At 59.6% G+C, this 15,950-nt stretch overlaps 1 protein-coding gene across 1 annotated transcript in view; it reads right to left on the bottom strand.

The window, feature by feature from the left end:
- The window catches only part of EEIG1 (estrogen-induced osteoclastogenesis regulator 1), a 36,558-nt gene extending 21,918 nt beyond the window's left edge, over positions 1 to 14,640 (bottom strand). The window contains exon 1 of the mRNA XM_059072632.2: positions 14,083 to 14,640. Within this exon, the coding sequence (XP_058928615.1) occupies positions 14,083 to 14,228 (146 nt within the window). The 5' untranslated portion in view covers positions 14,229 to 14,640. The remainder of the gene's footprint in view (positions 1 to 14,082) is intronic.
- Between the last annotated feature and the right edge of the window lie 1,310 nt (positions 14,641 to 15,950).

Raw genomic sequence — 15,950 nt, 5'->3', positions numbered from 1 at the left:
CCCGAGGGTGGCTCACTGCCACATCCCTAGCACCTGGCCTCATTGCCCAGGAAATGCAGCAAGATCTCAGAGCTTTAGCACCCCCGGTCTCCGTCACGCAGGTGATGAGGGGTCAATTCCATGGGAGCCACCTCCTGGCCACAGGCTGCCCACGGCCCGCAGGGCCCTCGTAGACAGGGACCATCTGGGGCCCCTCCCTGGAGTCAGAGTGAAGGCACAGCCAGCAGTGGTCTCAGAGCAGGAAGCTGAGAGAAGGGAAACCTGGGTATCAGTGGGCAGCCATGGAAGGGCTCCAGCCTGACCCACCCTCAGTCCCTCACCTCCCCAGCAGCCTGGCTGCAAGTACTCGTCTGTACATCTGTCTGGTCACCACCACATACCCAGCACAGAGCTTCCCTGGCAGGGGGCAGCTCAACTGTGGCCACTATCTGTGGATGGGGGTGGCGAGGCCTGGGAAGACAGAGCTTCTCAGACTCAAGTCAACACTGAAAATTCCCTGGCTTGTCACAAATGAAGACTCCCAGGCCCTGCCAGAACTAGACTCTGTTATGGCAGGGTTTCTCAACCTCGGCACTACTGACATTCTAAGCCATTCTGTTTTTTTTTTGGGGGGGCGTCCTGTGCATTACAGGATGTTTAGCAGCATCCTGCCCGTAGCACAACTCCAGCTGTGACAACCAAAAATGTCTCCAGATATCGCCAACTGTCCGGGGGCAAAGTCACCCCTGGTTGAGAACCACTGCTGCAGGCCTTGGACTGGACTTTCTCAACAAGCTCCCAGGTGATTCTGAGGCAGGAGCTGGGCACCTGGCTAAGCAAGGGCATATCCATGAGAACTGAGTGGGACCCCAGGGACTCCCAGCCCCACTGCCCTCCTGAAAGGGCTGGTCCCTGGATTCCTCCCCTTCCGCCCCCATGATGAGAGATAACTGGAGCAAGTCTCCATCGCATGAATCCCTCCCCGCTGGGCCGGCAGTCACAACCTCCAGCCTGCACCTCCTCAGCCACACCCACTCCGTGATCTCCCCGACCTTGGTCCTTGGCCCAGTTCCTGGAAGAGCGAGCGGTCACAGCTCACAGCGATGCAGTCACAGTGATGCAATCAAGGTTCCCGGCTGATGAAACCCAGCCCAGGCTGGGAAAGGCGAGAGTCTAATAAGGAAACAATTTAAATCGACAACATCTGCCTGTGCTTCCCTGAAGAGAAGAGAGTACAGCCGCCTGAGAGAAGAGAGTACAGCCGCCCGGGGAGGGGCCCACCCCGGGGACCAGGCAAGGCATCTGTCCAGGGGCTGCAGGGCGGTAGAGCCTCCATTCCAGTGACGTGGCCGATGTGGCCGCCCAGCAGCATCTGGCTCCTGCCAGGAATTCAGGACTGCACGCAGGGGAAGCAGCTTGTTGCAGTTTTGACACAGCCAGCCCCTCCTCCTGTGACACAATGAGACAGCAAGAAGTTCCTAGAAGTCAAGCCACTCAGGCTTGGTGGAGAGGCATCGGTGTTAGGAGTAAGGACTCTGGAGTCAGAGGCACCTGGGTTCCAATCCTGCTACTCACCAGCCCGGTAACCTGGAACTGCATCAGAAAACCCAAAGTGGGCAGATGCTGGCTTCCCCATTTTACAGACACAGGCATGCTGCCTCCCTGGCTCTGCCTTCGCAGAGGTGCCTGGACCCAGAGGCAGGCTCTGCAGGCAGCTCGAGCTTCCCTATCACCCAGGCGAATGTGTGGGCATGCTATTCTCAACTGATGCACAGCCCAAGAGGAGAGCAGGCCGTTGAAAGGAATCCATAGTCAGCTGCTGGCTTTGACCAAGTGCTGGTCCAAATCCGGGTACCTGGGCAAAGGTGCCCCCATCACCAAATGTGGTCCATCCTGGCTCCTGTTTCCCAGGTACCCTTCTGTGTGCCAGGTGCTGCTCAAGCATGTGCCCTCTGCAGACACGATCAGCAGCCACTTCACAGATGAACAAATGGACGCTCAGGGAGTCCGCAGGTCACTCAAGAGGTGAGGGGTGAACTGCACCTCCAAGCCCTACCTCAGGAGCCCACCCCCCACCCCCGCCCTGCAGGACCGCTGGGAAGACGCTCTAAGATAGAAAAGCTGTTCTCAGGGGACAGCAGCAGCCGTCAGTGTCCCTGCGCTTTGTGGGCTGACCCTTCACGAGTCTCAATGCCAGGGAAGAGGCGGCCTTGAGACCAGTCTTATCCTAAAGGAGGGGTGGTCATGAGGTCAAAGTGCACGGTCAGTGGGGCATGGCACTGGGCCAAACTCATCAAGACCTGCTGGTGCTGGGGACCAAGCCTGGTCAATCCAGGGTCGAAGGGAGAGTGGGGAAATGTTCCTATAAAAGTCCATAATGTCAGCTTCCTGCCTCCTGAGCATTTCCTACTTATTGGGCACTGAACTGAGAGCTCTCCGTGCCTGACCTCCTGGAGTCCACACCCCAAGCCTGGGAGGTAGCTACAATCATCCCCACGTCGCAGGCAGGGAAACTGAGATTCAGAGCACAGAAGCCACTGACCCCAGGTCTGGCTGGGAGAGGGCCGTGATCTGATCTGAACCCATAGCTGTCTGACCTCAGAATCTTAAACTGGGCCCAGGCCCTAGAAATTCAAAGCAAGGAGCCGCAGCTGGGCTATAGTAGCAGCGTTCCCTCCTCCGTTCCAGAACCCACGACTGTAAAACACGGAGCTGTGGGGTTGGCTGTGCACAGGGAGTTTCCCTTCCTGAGCCCCTGAGATCCCCAGCGGGACCACTCACTCACAAGACAAGGGTACAGGAGGCAGACAGGCTGGGGACCAAGGCCAGGATCTGCCACTCACTGGACACGACCTCTCTGGGCCTCAGTCACTGCCCTACCCTGTCTCACGGGTTTGTTAAAAGGCCTAATGAGAGAACAGGGCTGAGTCACACTGAAAGGGGGACATGGCCGCTACCATCGAAAGTAACTCTGAGACAGATGGTCCAGCAGGAAGCCAGGGCCCCGATGGAGGCCCCACTTCCCCACCCCAGGACCATGGATCAGGACATTTCCCCAGACCTTGAACCTGGCTGGGATGTCCTGGGAGGTGGACGGGCAGGTAGCCCAGATATGCTCAGGCCGCTCCTGGCTGACTCACGCCTGGGTGGTGTTTGACTCACCCAAGGAAGGGAAGAAACGGGAGGGAGGTATCCCCGTCCCCAGAGACCAGTTCCTTGAATAGCTGGACTCAAGTGAGTCACAGGGATGTCCCTGTCCTCTGAGCCCCTACCCAACCCCATAGCCTCTCCTGAAAGCACCCTCCCCACAACGACTGCAGACAAATTACTTCCTCTTCTGGACGTGGGTCTTATTAATGGTGAAAATGGAAGGAGGCTTCTGTGTCCCAGAGCGCAGGGGTCCTGGAGGCAGGGCATTTGCTTCACTCTCTGCTGCTTCCCGTGTCCTAAGGATGGCACCTGGTACATGGGAGGTGCGCAGTAAGCCTCTGATGACTAAATTAGTGATATTCACGGCACTGCTCCCAATAAGGGCCACCCTAGACCTTCCTGCACTGATATTTCCACCTCCAGGAAAGGGGCCTCCAGCTGTGGTCAGGTCATGTTCTCCAGCTCTCTGCAGTCACTGAGGGGTCAGAGGTCATCACCATCTCTGGATCTGCCCCAGGTGTTCCCACTGCTCCACACCGCATTCCCCACGGCTCCTTGGACTTCTGAGGTGACCGAGGAATAGCCAGGGACCACTCAGCCAGAGTCATGCCTCCTCACAAAACCAGCACAGACTAAGACCTGCTTTGCTGGCCATCTTCAGCAGCTCTCTGAGATTCCAACTACAAGACAAAGGGCTCGGGGTCAGGTGGGACCAGGAGGCCCTGACTCACCAATCTCCACCTCCTCCCCAGACGGCTGATTCTCCCGCAGACTCACGGACTGACCCTCCCTGGGCTAATCGCTGCCCCTGCCATTCACTTAGTCCACACACATTAACTGAGCGCTCACTACGAGCCAGGCCTGAGTGGGACACTGGGAAACAAACCTGGGCCTTGGTCTTGTCTGCATCCAAAAGGGGCATGGCCATTCTCACCCAGGTCCATGTGACTCGTCTTTAGCCGACAGAAAACGCTTAGGAGGTGCTGGAGCCCTGGGTCAGGCCTCCTCTCGCATTCAGGGAGAGTACCCAGTCAAAGGCCCATCCCCAAAGACAGCGGTCAGGGCCAGAGCTGGCAGGAGTGGCTGATGCCTCCCCTCCCCCACCACGCTCAGTACCTCTTGGAGAGCTGATGTGTCTAATGGTCTCCCCTGGCTCATGGGCCCAAGGTCAGGGGCCATGGCTGTCTCGGCCAATGCTGGACCCAGTGCCCAGTGCAGGGTCAGGGCAGCAGCCTGGCTCTAATCACAAATGTTTGCTGAATGGGTGAAACACAGGAAGAGAGAAGAGAAACAATTAAGGGGAGAGCAGGAGGAAGGTGAACCTTTCCTTCCTGCTCCCACCCCTGGATCCTCTCCAATGATTGCCCTGCATTAATACCAACCACTACCAGCCTTTCCTGAGCACTTACTCTGTGCCGGGGGCTATGCTGGGTACCTAACGGGGGCATGGCGGCAGGGGGGTGGGTAACCCACTTAATCCAAGCACCAGAAAGGAGCTTACCACCCCCATTTCACAGAAGAGGAAAGCGAGGCTCAGAGAGACCCGGTGGTCTGGCAGCCTTGGGAGCCCACCCTCCTTCTGAGCCGCCAAACCCCACACCCAGCAGCCCCTGCCAGGGTTTGCAAGAGGCAGAAGGAAAATCCCCAGCCAGAGAAGACTGCTGGCAACTGCTGAGTTAAGGCTCATAAGTGATGCTTATTGGGTAGGGATGGTTCAGGCTGCCCTGCCAGAAAGACCCTAGAAAGACCTGAGGACCTCCTCCAGGGTCTCAGGCGCCCAGCACAACCAAAGGTGTGGGTGTCTCAAGGCCTTTCTCACACAGACACGTGCACACGTCAGTGCATGGCTGGCTGGCTGGCTCTCAGAGCAGTCCTGTGTAACCAGCCTCCTAGAAGCAGGACTTTACAGGTCCCAGAAGCTTCCTCCAGACATGACTGCCACCCCAATAAAGACAACATCATCCTGACTCGTATCAGGATGGGTTTTTTTTAAATCAGAACGCTTTTGAACTTTATATAAACGGCACCGCACAGCATGCTCTTGTGTCTGGCTTCCTTCCCTCGAGGTTGTTTGCGACACTGTCCTTGCTGTGAGTAGCAACGGCTGCTGCGTAGCAGGCTCGAGTTTTGTTTTTAATCATTCCATGACAGAGGTGGGAAACCGCTCCTCTCAGCTGACAGCCACCTCCCCTCCTACAATGTGGAGTCCCAAGTGGTCAACCCCATGGCTGCCCTTGCGGGTTCTAAAATACAACTCTGACTCTGATTCACACCCTTCTGCGGATCCCTGGCCAGAGAAGTCCAAGCCCCTCCCCGTGGCCTCCCCCGACTCTGAGCCCCTAGCTCTTCCCTGCTCGGCACTCTTGCCCTTGCCTCCCCCTGCCCTGTGCTGCTCTTCTCTCCCCTCTACCCCAACCTACTCACCTACTGTCCCTGGGACGAAGCCCAGTATCCATTCCTGGGTGGGGCACTGCGGGGGCAGGGCACTGCGGGGCGGGGCACTGCGGGGCCGGCTGGAACCCCGGGAAACTGCATGGGGCCCCCCACACAGAAGGTGCTCAGGAACTTGTCCCTGAGGGACTGGGGGTCGGGGAGCCGCAGGTGTGCCGCCTCTGTGTGTCTGCAGAGAGTCCAGCACTCGCTCAGAGGAAGTGGTGGGAAGTAAGGGCGCCTTGCGTGCAAAAAGGGCGCAGACTTCTGCCTTCCCCAGCACGTTTAGTCTGGTTTCAGCTGCCGGGTTCCGGGCCCTGTGAGAGCAGGTCGCCCTGATCTAGGGAGCCCTCCCGCCCCCACATGGGCAGCCGCACCCCATTTGATGGGAGAAGCAAGCCCAGGCTGAGAGGACAAGGCTGTTGGCCGTGGTCACAGAGCCAGTGAGTAGTTGCTGAGGTGCCTCCCGGGGCAGGCACCAGCCTCCGCCTCCTCCCCATCCCCCTAGGAGCATCCCCACGCCACACACAGGGTCCACCCGACACAACCCATCGGTGCGGCCAGCTGCCTCTCAATCGCAGCCTCTGAGCCCAAGGCAGTGCCCAGCTGCATGGTACGCAGGCGAGGGCTGCTCCTGACACGCGCTGATACCTCCCGCACCAGGGTGGGGAGGGGCTGGGCCCAAGCAGCTGGCGGTGACTGGCACTTGGTCCAGCACCACCAGCGCCCACACTGGTTCAGGGCCAAGGGAGAAAAGTTCCAGTCCTGCGCCAGCGCCAACCCTCGGCAGGAAGCCCCAGGAGTAAGATGCAACAGAGGCCACTCCTGCCCACGGTCTGGGGCAGGAGCTAAGACGCATGGCCCACAGGGGTGTACAAGGCCAAAAGAGGCCAGGGAAGGCCTCCCAGAGGAGGTGGCTCTCAGGCTGAGCAGTTCAGCCAGGTGAAGAAGCAGGGGAAGGGAGCTTGAGGACAAGGCAACTGCAGAAGCAAACAACTAGAAAAGTAAGGTGTGGTAAAAGTCAGGGAGCACCAGGGGCCTGCCACCCACCGAGGGCCCCTGGCTTTCTCCCCTGCTCCCCCGTCCCCCAGCAGAGTCTGCCCTCTGCCTCACGTGGGGGGCGGTCTTCTGCCTGCCAGAGTGGGTCCCAGAACTGGCTGTGCAGAGGGCCCCTTCCCGCAGGCAGAAGCCCCCTACACCCTGGTCCTGCCCCACCCCGGGAGCACTCCAGCTCTCACTGGCTCGGAGCCAAGCACCCCAAGACAGGGCAGGTTCAAGCCAACAGAGGCAAGAAAGTGCACCGGCCCCACTGGGGACCCTGAGCTCCAGCGTGAGGCCCAGCTCCTTAGACACTAGGTGTGCTCCTCACCTGCTTCCCATCCCTCCGGAAGTAGCCTCTCCCCACAGCACCCCTAGAATCATGATACAGAGACAGCACCCCAGTCAGTCCTGGCCCACAGGGAAGTTCCAGCTGCCACAGAAGGGCAACTGAGGTGCGCCATCCAGCCCACCACCTCGACTCGGCCAGGGATGGAAGGACGGGCGGCAGCGCGTCCAGTGCCTCAACCACGTGCCAGGAGCCGAGTTGGACGTGCGACAGGCGTTATCTCACTTGGTCCTCCCCAGAACACTGCGGGGCAGACACCAGCAGCCCCTGAGGCTTAGAGACAGAGTCCCTTGCCCAAGGTCAAACAGGCGACAAGAGGCAGAGGACGGGAATGTCCTCCCCAGGTCTGTGCAGGGCAAGCCACCAGCCTGACAAAACAGGCAGCACGTCCTCCATCGGGGCTCTTTCCTCCCAACTGCGGGCTGGCCACTCCCAGTTGACATCTGGGCAGATGGGGGGTGGGTGGTTCCAGGCCTGCATCTGAGAGCCATTCCAAGCCCAGGCCACCAAAAGCAGCTCACAGCGGAGACCGAGGGTTTGCAGCGACAGTCCTAAGCAGACACCAAGGCCAGGCACAGGCTGGGCAGCTTCAGGCCTCACCAAGGCCACCAACGGCACAGTGGGACCTCGAGGAGAGCCAGAAGGCCCAAGGGTGATAGACCTCAGGTCACAGAGCACATCTGAGGCCCTGGGGGCAGGTCTGGTAGCCCCAGAACCCAAAGCACTTGCCAGGCCAAGTGGATAATGAAGAGAGACAGCCCTGGCCCTTGCCCTCGCCCCAAATTAGTTCCAGGTCTCGTTCTAAGCAAGTCTGATGTCTCTCCCCTGCTCAAACCCTTCCGTGGCTGTCTGATGAGATGAGGATAAATTTATATTGGTTGCCGTGGGTGCCATACTGCTCCTCCCAGCAGCGGGCAAGTGAGCGCAGGGTCACCACACAGCAGTCACCAGACTCCACATACTGAGTCCCCAGGCTCGCGAGGCCCGTGGGCAGACATGCCAGCAGCTATCACGAGGTCCAGGCAGGGCTTCGCGAATGCAAGTCAGGACTTCCAGGTACTGAACAAGCAGAGTTCAAAGGCACTTGGGGCTCTCCGACACACGGTATGGTTGCTACTAAGAACCCCTGGCCAGAGTAGCTCCCAAAACAGAGATCAAAGCGAGGAACAGGCCTCGGGGAACAGCCCTGGCTCCACAGGGCCAGATCACCTCGGGTCAGGGCTCTGCCACTGCCAGGCTGGCAGGCAGGTGGCAAGGGCTGCCAGGGTGGCACCTGCCAATGGTGTGGCCAGCTGGCGGCAAAGGCTGGGCTCAAGGAGCAGACACCAAGGCCACGCACAGGCTGACCCCGAGGGAGCCCGCAGCTGGCCTGGTGCCACAGCCTGGCTGCCATGGGTGGTCTCTGCAGCCTGCCAGCAAGACATCTCTCCACAAGCACCCGCCTCCTCAGGCCCCAGCTTGTGCACAGAAGGCCTTCCACAGGCGCCCCGGGGAGCAGGCTGGCCCGAGTAAATGAGGGAGGCAGACCACCGTCAGGGATCCAAGGGCATGCAGGGGGTCAGGAGGAGCCCAGAGCAGGCAGCCCACGGAGGAGGCAGCGCAAAGCCCCTTGGGCCAGATGCTACCACGTGACACCGTTGCTCGATCTTCTGATTTAAAATATTTTTTTAATGCTGTCAAAAACTCTTAGAGCACTGCATAGGGCAACAAAATCCCAGCCGCATTTGGCCACTGTGCATTCTCTGAACTTCCATCTTCCAGCACCTACTAAGTGCTGGGTGTGGTGCCAGGAACTTGAGGACAAGGAAATCCACCTGCCGGCTCTACCCGCCCACCTTCTCTCCAGTGTGCCCACTCTTCTCCCTCTGCCTGCCACGGCCCAGCAAGGCCACAACCCCAACCTCCCTTACTGAGTACCAGTCAGGCACCCTGGCATCTTCTCCACCTGGCAGCCAAGGGCCAGCATCCTAATTGGCAAACGAGGCACACTGCCCCCCTGCCCCTCGGCTGGACCCCCAAAGCCAGGAACTGTCCGGCCCAGCTACCCCATCTTCATTAACTGCACCAGCCCCGTGCTGCCCCTCCCATACCCCAACCATGCCAGTCCTTTGCCTAGATCACTGACCAAGTGCCTTCCAGCTGGGGGCCTCTGCCTGACCTCTTCCCAAACTCATGGAGCTTATGCTTTCATTATTTTTAAGATTTTTTTTTTTTTTTTTTTTTTTTTTTGCAGTACGCGGGCCTCTCACTGTTGCAGCCTCTCCTGTCGCGGAGCACAGGCTCTGGACGCGCAGGCTCAGCGGCCATGGCTCACGGGCCCAGCCGCTCCGTGGCATGTGGGATCTTCCCGGACTGGGCCACGAACCCGTGTCCCTTGCATCAGCAAGCGGACTCTCAACCACTGCGCCACCAGGGAAGCCCGCTTATGCTTTCAGGATGGGGCACATCACTGTGACAGGGAGGGCTTTCCCTTCGGCCCACAAGGCTCCCATGAAGGGTCACTTCCTCAGGGAAGCCCTTCCTCTGTGATGCCCACAGGCACAATGCCCCCACCCCATGGGGAGCTCCATGGGAGCAAGGCTGGCTGGTCCCGGTCACCTCTGAAAGCCCAGGACCAAGAGGGTGCTCGGTAAATGTGGAAAAGGGACCTGTGCCTGCCAGCCTCCTCCCCCTCCCTCCTCCTCCCCCCTCTCCACTCGGTCTCCAGAGCTCCCGATCTGTGAAGGGAAGTGGATGCCCTGCCTGCCTTAGGGTCCCACTGTACCTCCACATCCCTGCACCCTTGGACACAAGAGACAGAACTGTGTGTCCATCTCCACATGACCCTCCCTCCACATTAAGATGTGCATGAGAGCAGGCCTTGCAGGGCAGCAGATTCAAGTGGCAGCTGCAGCCTTTCCCAAGGAGGGAGGGAGAGGGCCTCGGGGAAGCAGAGGCCCAGCCAAGCCTGTGGCATGTGTGTGCAAAGACCTGGCCTCCCCAGGCCCGGGCACAGGGCCTCCAGCTGCAGAGCTGACCTGTCCAAGGTCTTCTTCAGGCCCCCCACAAATCCCAAACATCCCTCGGAGGTCTCCCGTCCCGGCCTGCTCAAGGCCAGGCCCACAGAGTGAAGTCAGTACCTGTACAGTGAGCAGGCGTGCCCTCTTTCAAAAGGCTGCCCAAATAAAAACCTCACTGAAGAGATAGTTGAGAATTCAAAGCTGCCAAAAAGGACAGGTGAGAGCCTGCCCAAGTCACACAATCTGCTTCTTAGACAGCCTGGCACCCAAGTGCAGAGCAGGAAGAGCCATCGGAGGGGCCCCTCTTCTCTTTCTGGCCCAGCCTGCCCCTTCATGCATGCAAAGAGGGGTACTGCGCAGGGGACAGAAGTCAGGGCCAACCAGAGCCCATCCGGCTGTGCCATTAGCTCCTCCTATGCAGTGACCCTGAACAAGTGACTTCTCTGCCCCCAGCCTCAGTTTCCCCATCCATTGGCCAAGGAGGCTCGCTCTGCCTGTCTCCTCCAGAGAGGACTTGCTGTAAGGTAAATAAACGCCTCCCTTTCACTCCCTCCCACCACCAGCCACGTGCATGGGGCAGGCCACAGGACCAGCGCCAGCTGGGCACAGAGACCTCTCAGGATGTTTGGGATTCCTCCTGCCTGAAAGACAGATTGGCTCAAGGCTGGAAGCCTGTGCCCAGCCTGCCCTAGGGAGACCACAGCCTGGTCCACTGCTTCCCGATTCACCAGACTTGGCTGGGATGCATCCCTCCTGGGACCCCTAGGAAAGCCTCCCAGATGCCATTTGGATGAGTCTGCTGGAAGGCCTCCAGGCAGAGACGTTAGCCAATGCCCATTGTGCCCCAGTGCCAGCCCGTGCCTGGCACCAAGTCCACACAGTGACTTCAGCCCCACCCCCACCTGTGGCCCCGAGGCCCCTTTTCCTCGGATCTCACAGGATCTAGCCCAGTGCCTTGAAATGATCCAAATCTGGATTTCCCTGTACCTCCCAACCCAGTAAAAAGAACCTCCTTCAAAGGTCTGAGGACATGACATGAGGCTGTAGCTGCTTCAAGCCCTCTGCCACCAAGGCAAGGCCGGGCCTTGGAGCCAGGCCTGCCCACATTTAAATGACAGCTCTTCCGCTCCCTCGCTGAGTGACACGGGTCCATCACTTTAGGTCTCTTGACCCCAATCTCCTCATCAGCTCACGGGCTGGTTCAAGGACTCAGCTGACCATGCACTCGAGGGGCGCAGCAGGTCCCTGGCGTCTAATAGTGCACAATCAAAGGCAGCTTAAACCCTAATGATAAAACGGTTATTTTCCCAATTGCATTTCTAGCCAGGTGACGTCTCCGGATGGCTGAGAGGATGCACAGACACAGCATGTGCAAAAACACTCAGCACGGCCCCTGGCACGTAGCACCGAACATGGTAGCTGTGAGGATTATGGTTCATAAGGAGGCCTCAGAAAGATGAGGCTGGGGAACACTGCAATGTACCACCTGTTCTACCTGCTCAAATTGGGTCAGGCTGGAGCTGTGTACCCAGCTGTTGCCATGGCACCCAACACACAGGGAAACACTCTAGCTAGGAGGGTTGCTGCTGCAGGAGTGGGGCCTCGGGCCTGCTTTGCTCAGACACCACCCATGCTGCCACCACCCCCACTCCCTGGGACATGTCAGGCGTCTCCGGGGTTACGGACAGTGTGCTAATAAGCTAAGCAGGTCTCGTCACCCCTGACCCGACCCCACCTCCTAAACAATAGGGCCTTGGCCCTCTGGAGAGGTGGGCTGTGAGGAGGGGCTCCCAGGCTGCAGACCAGGGTGTGTGGGATGGGAGTGGAGGGTAGAAACCCAGGAACCCCCATCTCCTGGGCAAAAGCCAAAGCACCTCTAAAGCAGCCTCAGGTCCCAACGTGTCTGTTCCCTCCAGCCACACATGCCCAGCAGCAAACAGGTACCCAGAGCCCACTAAATGCCCAGTTGTGTGGGGTTCAATGTCAGCTCTTCCCTCCTCATGCCACTCAGGTTTCATCCAGGATGAGGGTTGGGAAAGCCTGTTTAGGCAGGCTCAGCCGGGTTCAGGGAATCCATGGCCCCTTGCCAAGAGGGAAGAAGGGGAGAGAGAGGTGAAATCCAGACACTGTGGGCTGAGACCTGGAACTTTCCAGACTTTCCCGGATGAGGGGGCAGGTTTAGGGCAATTGAAAGGCTGAAAGGTAGGGTGACAGTGGCCCCAGGGCCTGGGATGCCAGCTGAGACCTCAGCCTGGGGCTGAATACTAATTCTTCAGTAGGATCCAAGACCCTGCGCCCCCAGCCCTCAGGTCAGATGTAGGCCCTCTGCTGACTCCACTTGGTCCCCCCAAGACCTAGGAGGGGCTGGAGCCTGGGCCCCTCTACCATAGTAACAACAGCTGCTGCAACAATCTGCCTGGTCAGACATGGTATATACAGTACCCATTCCCCATCACAACTCTAGGGGTGGGTATGACTTCTCCCATTTCACAGAAGAAACTAAGGCTCAAAGGCAGAACAGGCTAAAAGCACATGATGAGTTTGAATCTGGGCTCTGCTGTATTAACGCAGAGAAATCACTCCCTCTTTGAGCCTCTGAGCCACCTCTATAAAATGGGAATAACAATACTACAGGCCTCCCCCAACCTCCACTCTGCTCCATGGCATAGTCAACAGGTTAAGTGAGAGGTGCTAGTAAAACAGTGAGCAAAGCACCAGTAATTGCTGGTTCTTAGAATCAGAGAGGTTAGGTAACTTGCCCTAGGTCACCTGGCCACTCACTGGCTGACCCCAGGCCTTAGCTCTGAGCACCACAGCCCTTTCCCAGAAAGGCTGGGCTACTCTGTGGGTGGCCACAGGATCACAGGCTTCCCAGGCAACGAGGACAGCCTCCCAACCCCACAGCAAAGGGCAGCCCTCGTCTGAATTCCTCAGATAAGCAGCTCCCAGCCTGAGCGGACCCAAGTGCACAGAAAAGGCACCCCACCCTGTCCCACACTGGAGATTCCTAAATCTGGGTTAGGCTGTATGCCTCCTCTCCCTCCTCCCAGCAGAACATTCGACCACCAGATTCATCCAACAGGTCTCCAAACAGGCCAAGTTCAGTTGACAACTGCCTCCTTTGAGGTCCCTGGCAAGCCACTTACTCCCTCTTTCTGGGCCTCAGTTTCTCCATCTGTAACAGGCACCCCATCTCAGAACTGTGAGGCAGCTCCAGCGAACTGGGCCCACAAGGAAGCCTGAGGAGCAAAGGGACAGACCAAGGAAGGGAGCCAGTGGGTCACAGGCACTGGGCCAGGCCCTGCACCACATTCTCTCTGCTGAAACTTCTTCACAGCTCTGACAGAGAGACCTGTATTGGGCCCACAGAGCGGCGGAGCTAGGACTCAAACTCCCATCTGTCACACTCCAGGACTATGTGACCCCAGATGGGCCCAGGCAGTGGGCGCAGCTTGGGAACTCAGCCGCCCTCAGCAATGAGCCGGGCAGCTGGACCTGCAGGATGGGGAAGAACACAAAAACTAAACTTGACCGAGCCTCTTTCTTTCAGAGAGGGCAGCAGCCTTCTTGACAAGGGCATTTGCAAAGCAAAGCAGCCCAGCTCCAGCCAGAAGAGGACAGTGACTCAGAGGGGGCTGGGCAGGCCAAAATGCAGCCACCACCTTCCAGCCAGACCAGGAGTGCCTGGGGCTGGACCTTCCCAGGAGGCAGGGAGTGCCAGGGAACCTGTGGCTGGCCCGGGCTCTAAATCATATGACAGCCCGAGTGGCCAGCTGGGTGCAAGAGGCCCTGGAACACTCCTCCCCTTCTCAGCCCTTCGAGGCCAAACCCCGCTGAGCTCTTCATACAAGTCTGCAGAATGGGCCTACTGTGGGCTGTGTGCAAGGCCCCACGAGGGGGCTGAAACAACAGACCCCCAGGTATCTGGCTGGTCACCTGCAGATGGGTGCCCAGCACCCTGCCAGCTTCCTCAGGCCCAGACCTCCCAGATCACTCAGTCCTGCCTTGTGCAAACCTGCCCCGGACACACAATCTCCAGGACTCTCTGGACCCCAAGAGGAACTTCCACACTCACCAAGTGACTAGATCTGGCTCATTATCCCCCTTCCCTGCAGGCAGGCCTGCCCCAGCTCCTACCTTGACGACAAGCTGACAAAATCCCCGCCATCCAGCAGCCGGACCTTGCAGAAGAGGACCCCGTTCACGAAGGGGACCGCAGTCAGCTCCTCCAGGGTGAAAGTGGTTTGGAATTTGAATTTCTTCTTCTTCATCAAAAAAGCCATGAGCGAGTTCCCTGAGTCTGAAGCCCCGAAGGCCAAAAAAAGGGGGGGAGCCAGAAATCCCCAGGATTCCTTTTCCTACACCACACCCCCTCCTCAAAACACCAGAGCCGGATCCCGCCCAGATGGTGGCTGAGGCGGCAGAGCGGTTGGGGATGAGTCCGGAGGGCCCTGGTCTGAACTCCCAGTCCAGTTCGCAGGCCAGCTGACTTCACCCTCGGGGAGCTGGGGCTTGGAGGGGTTCGGAGTGGCCGGGGGCTTCACCGGCATGTAAACACTGGGGCATGGCCCAGGAGTCAAGGGAAGGGGTGGCGGGCGTCGCGCGAGCGGCCGCGCTGGCGGACAGCATCCCGAGCCGCGGTCCCTGGGGAGCTCACGCCGCGCGACTAGGCACGGCGGGCGGACCGGTGAGACTGAGGGCGATGGGCGGCCCGGGGAGGCCGAGGGCGGCCCCGCCCCCGCCCCGCTGGCGGCCGGGGGTAGGCGCCCACGCCGCGCCCACGCTCCCGCTCCTGGGTGCCAGGAAGCCGCGCAGGTGAGTACCGGGAGGCTGAGGGCACCCCCAGGGGGCGGCCGGGAGCTCTGGGGGCCTCTCCGGGAGGCGCGTCGGGGACGCTCCGGGCCGGGAACGTCCGGCCACTGCCCCCTCCCGGCGGGCACCGGGCCGGGCTCCAGGCAGCAGCGGCGCCGCCTCCTCCTCGGTCTTGGGTCCCGCTCCGCGGGCCCCGGCGGAGCTGAGGCGCCCCTCCGGCCGGCCGGTGGCGCCCACTTCACCCGCCTCACCCGCCGCCTCTGGCCAGCACCGCCGCGAGCAGCAGCGCCGCCGCCTGAGATCCCAATGCCACCGCCCGCCCGACGCTGCGCGGCCCAGTTCGGAGAATGCCGAGGCCCAGCGCGGCCGCCCGCGGAGCCGCCGCTGAGCGCGGGAGGGGCGGGGCGCCGGGGGCTCAGCCCGCCCACGATTGGGCGGCCTGGCGGGGCGGGCGCGGAGTGCGATTGGCGGACGGCGGCGTGGGGCGGGACTCTCGGGAGGCCGAGGCAGCTCGAGGCGTTCGGATTGCTGCGTCGCCCATCTGGGCCCGCCTCCTCGGTCGGGGCGGAGCGGAGGGAAAAGGCTAGGGGCCCTGGGGAGGCAGTGGGAGGTCGCGGGGTGGGAAGCCGGGGCCGGCAGGCGGGCAAGGAGGGCGCGAGCAAAAGAAAAGGAGAAACAATGACAAGAAGAAACAATATGAGCACTATGGCTGAAGTGGCCCTCCAGTGTCCTCCCAGATTTGAGTTCGTTGACGACTAGATCAGGCCCGGAAGGTAGCGAGTCCCATTTTTCAGAAAACACACCCAAGAGAGGTGACCGGAACTAGACCATGCAGGTGTTTGGCTTCGAATCTCTATTTCTAAGCACTGAGGAGGGAAGTGCCTGCAAAGGCTTCTCCAGGGCTTGAGTTAAAGCAGTTCATCACGCAACCTGTGATAGAACCAGCTTCTCCCTTTCCAAGCTTCTATCAAAGCCTTTTGTTGTTGATTAGCTTCTTACCTAGTTATGGCTGGTCTCCCTGACTGCATTAACTGCCCTGGACACAGAGACCAATTCAGGAGATTTTTTACGTCCCAGGCCTTCAACATATTGCAGTTCATTGATTCAGTGCCCACATGTTTCGGTGCCCCTGAGCCAGGCTCGGATTTAGGAGTGAGACTGGTGGGCCTGCCATCTCCAACCTCGCCAAGCTC

This window comes from Kogia breviceps, chromosome 8 (assembly GCF_026419965.1).
Source record: "Kogia breviceps isolate mKogBre1 chromosome 8, mKogBre1 haplotype 1, whole genome shotgun sequence".
Lineage (NCBI taxonomy): Eukaryota > Metazoa > Chordata > Mammalia > Artiodactyla > Physeteridae > Kogia > Kogia breviceps.
The sequence above is the reverse complement of the archived record's forward strand: the minus strand, read 5'-3'. Positions and strand labels throughout refer to the sequence as shown.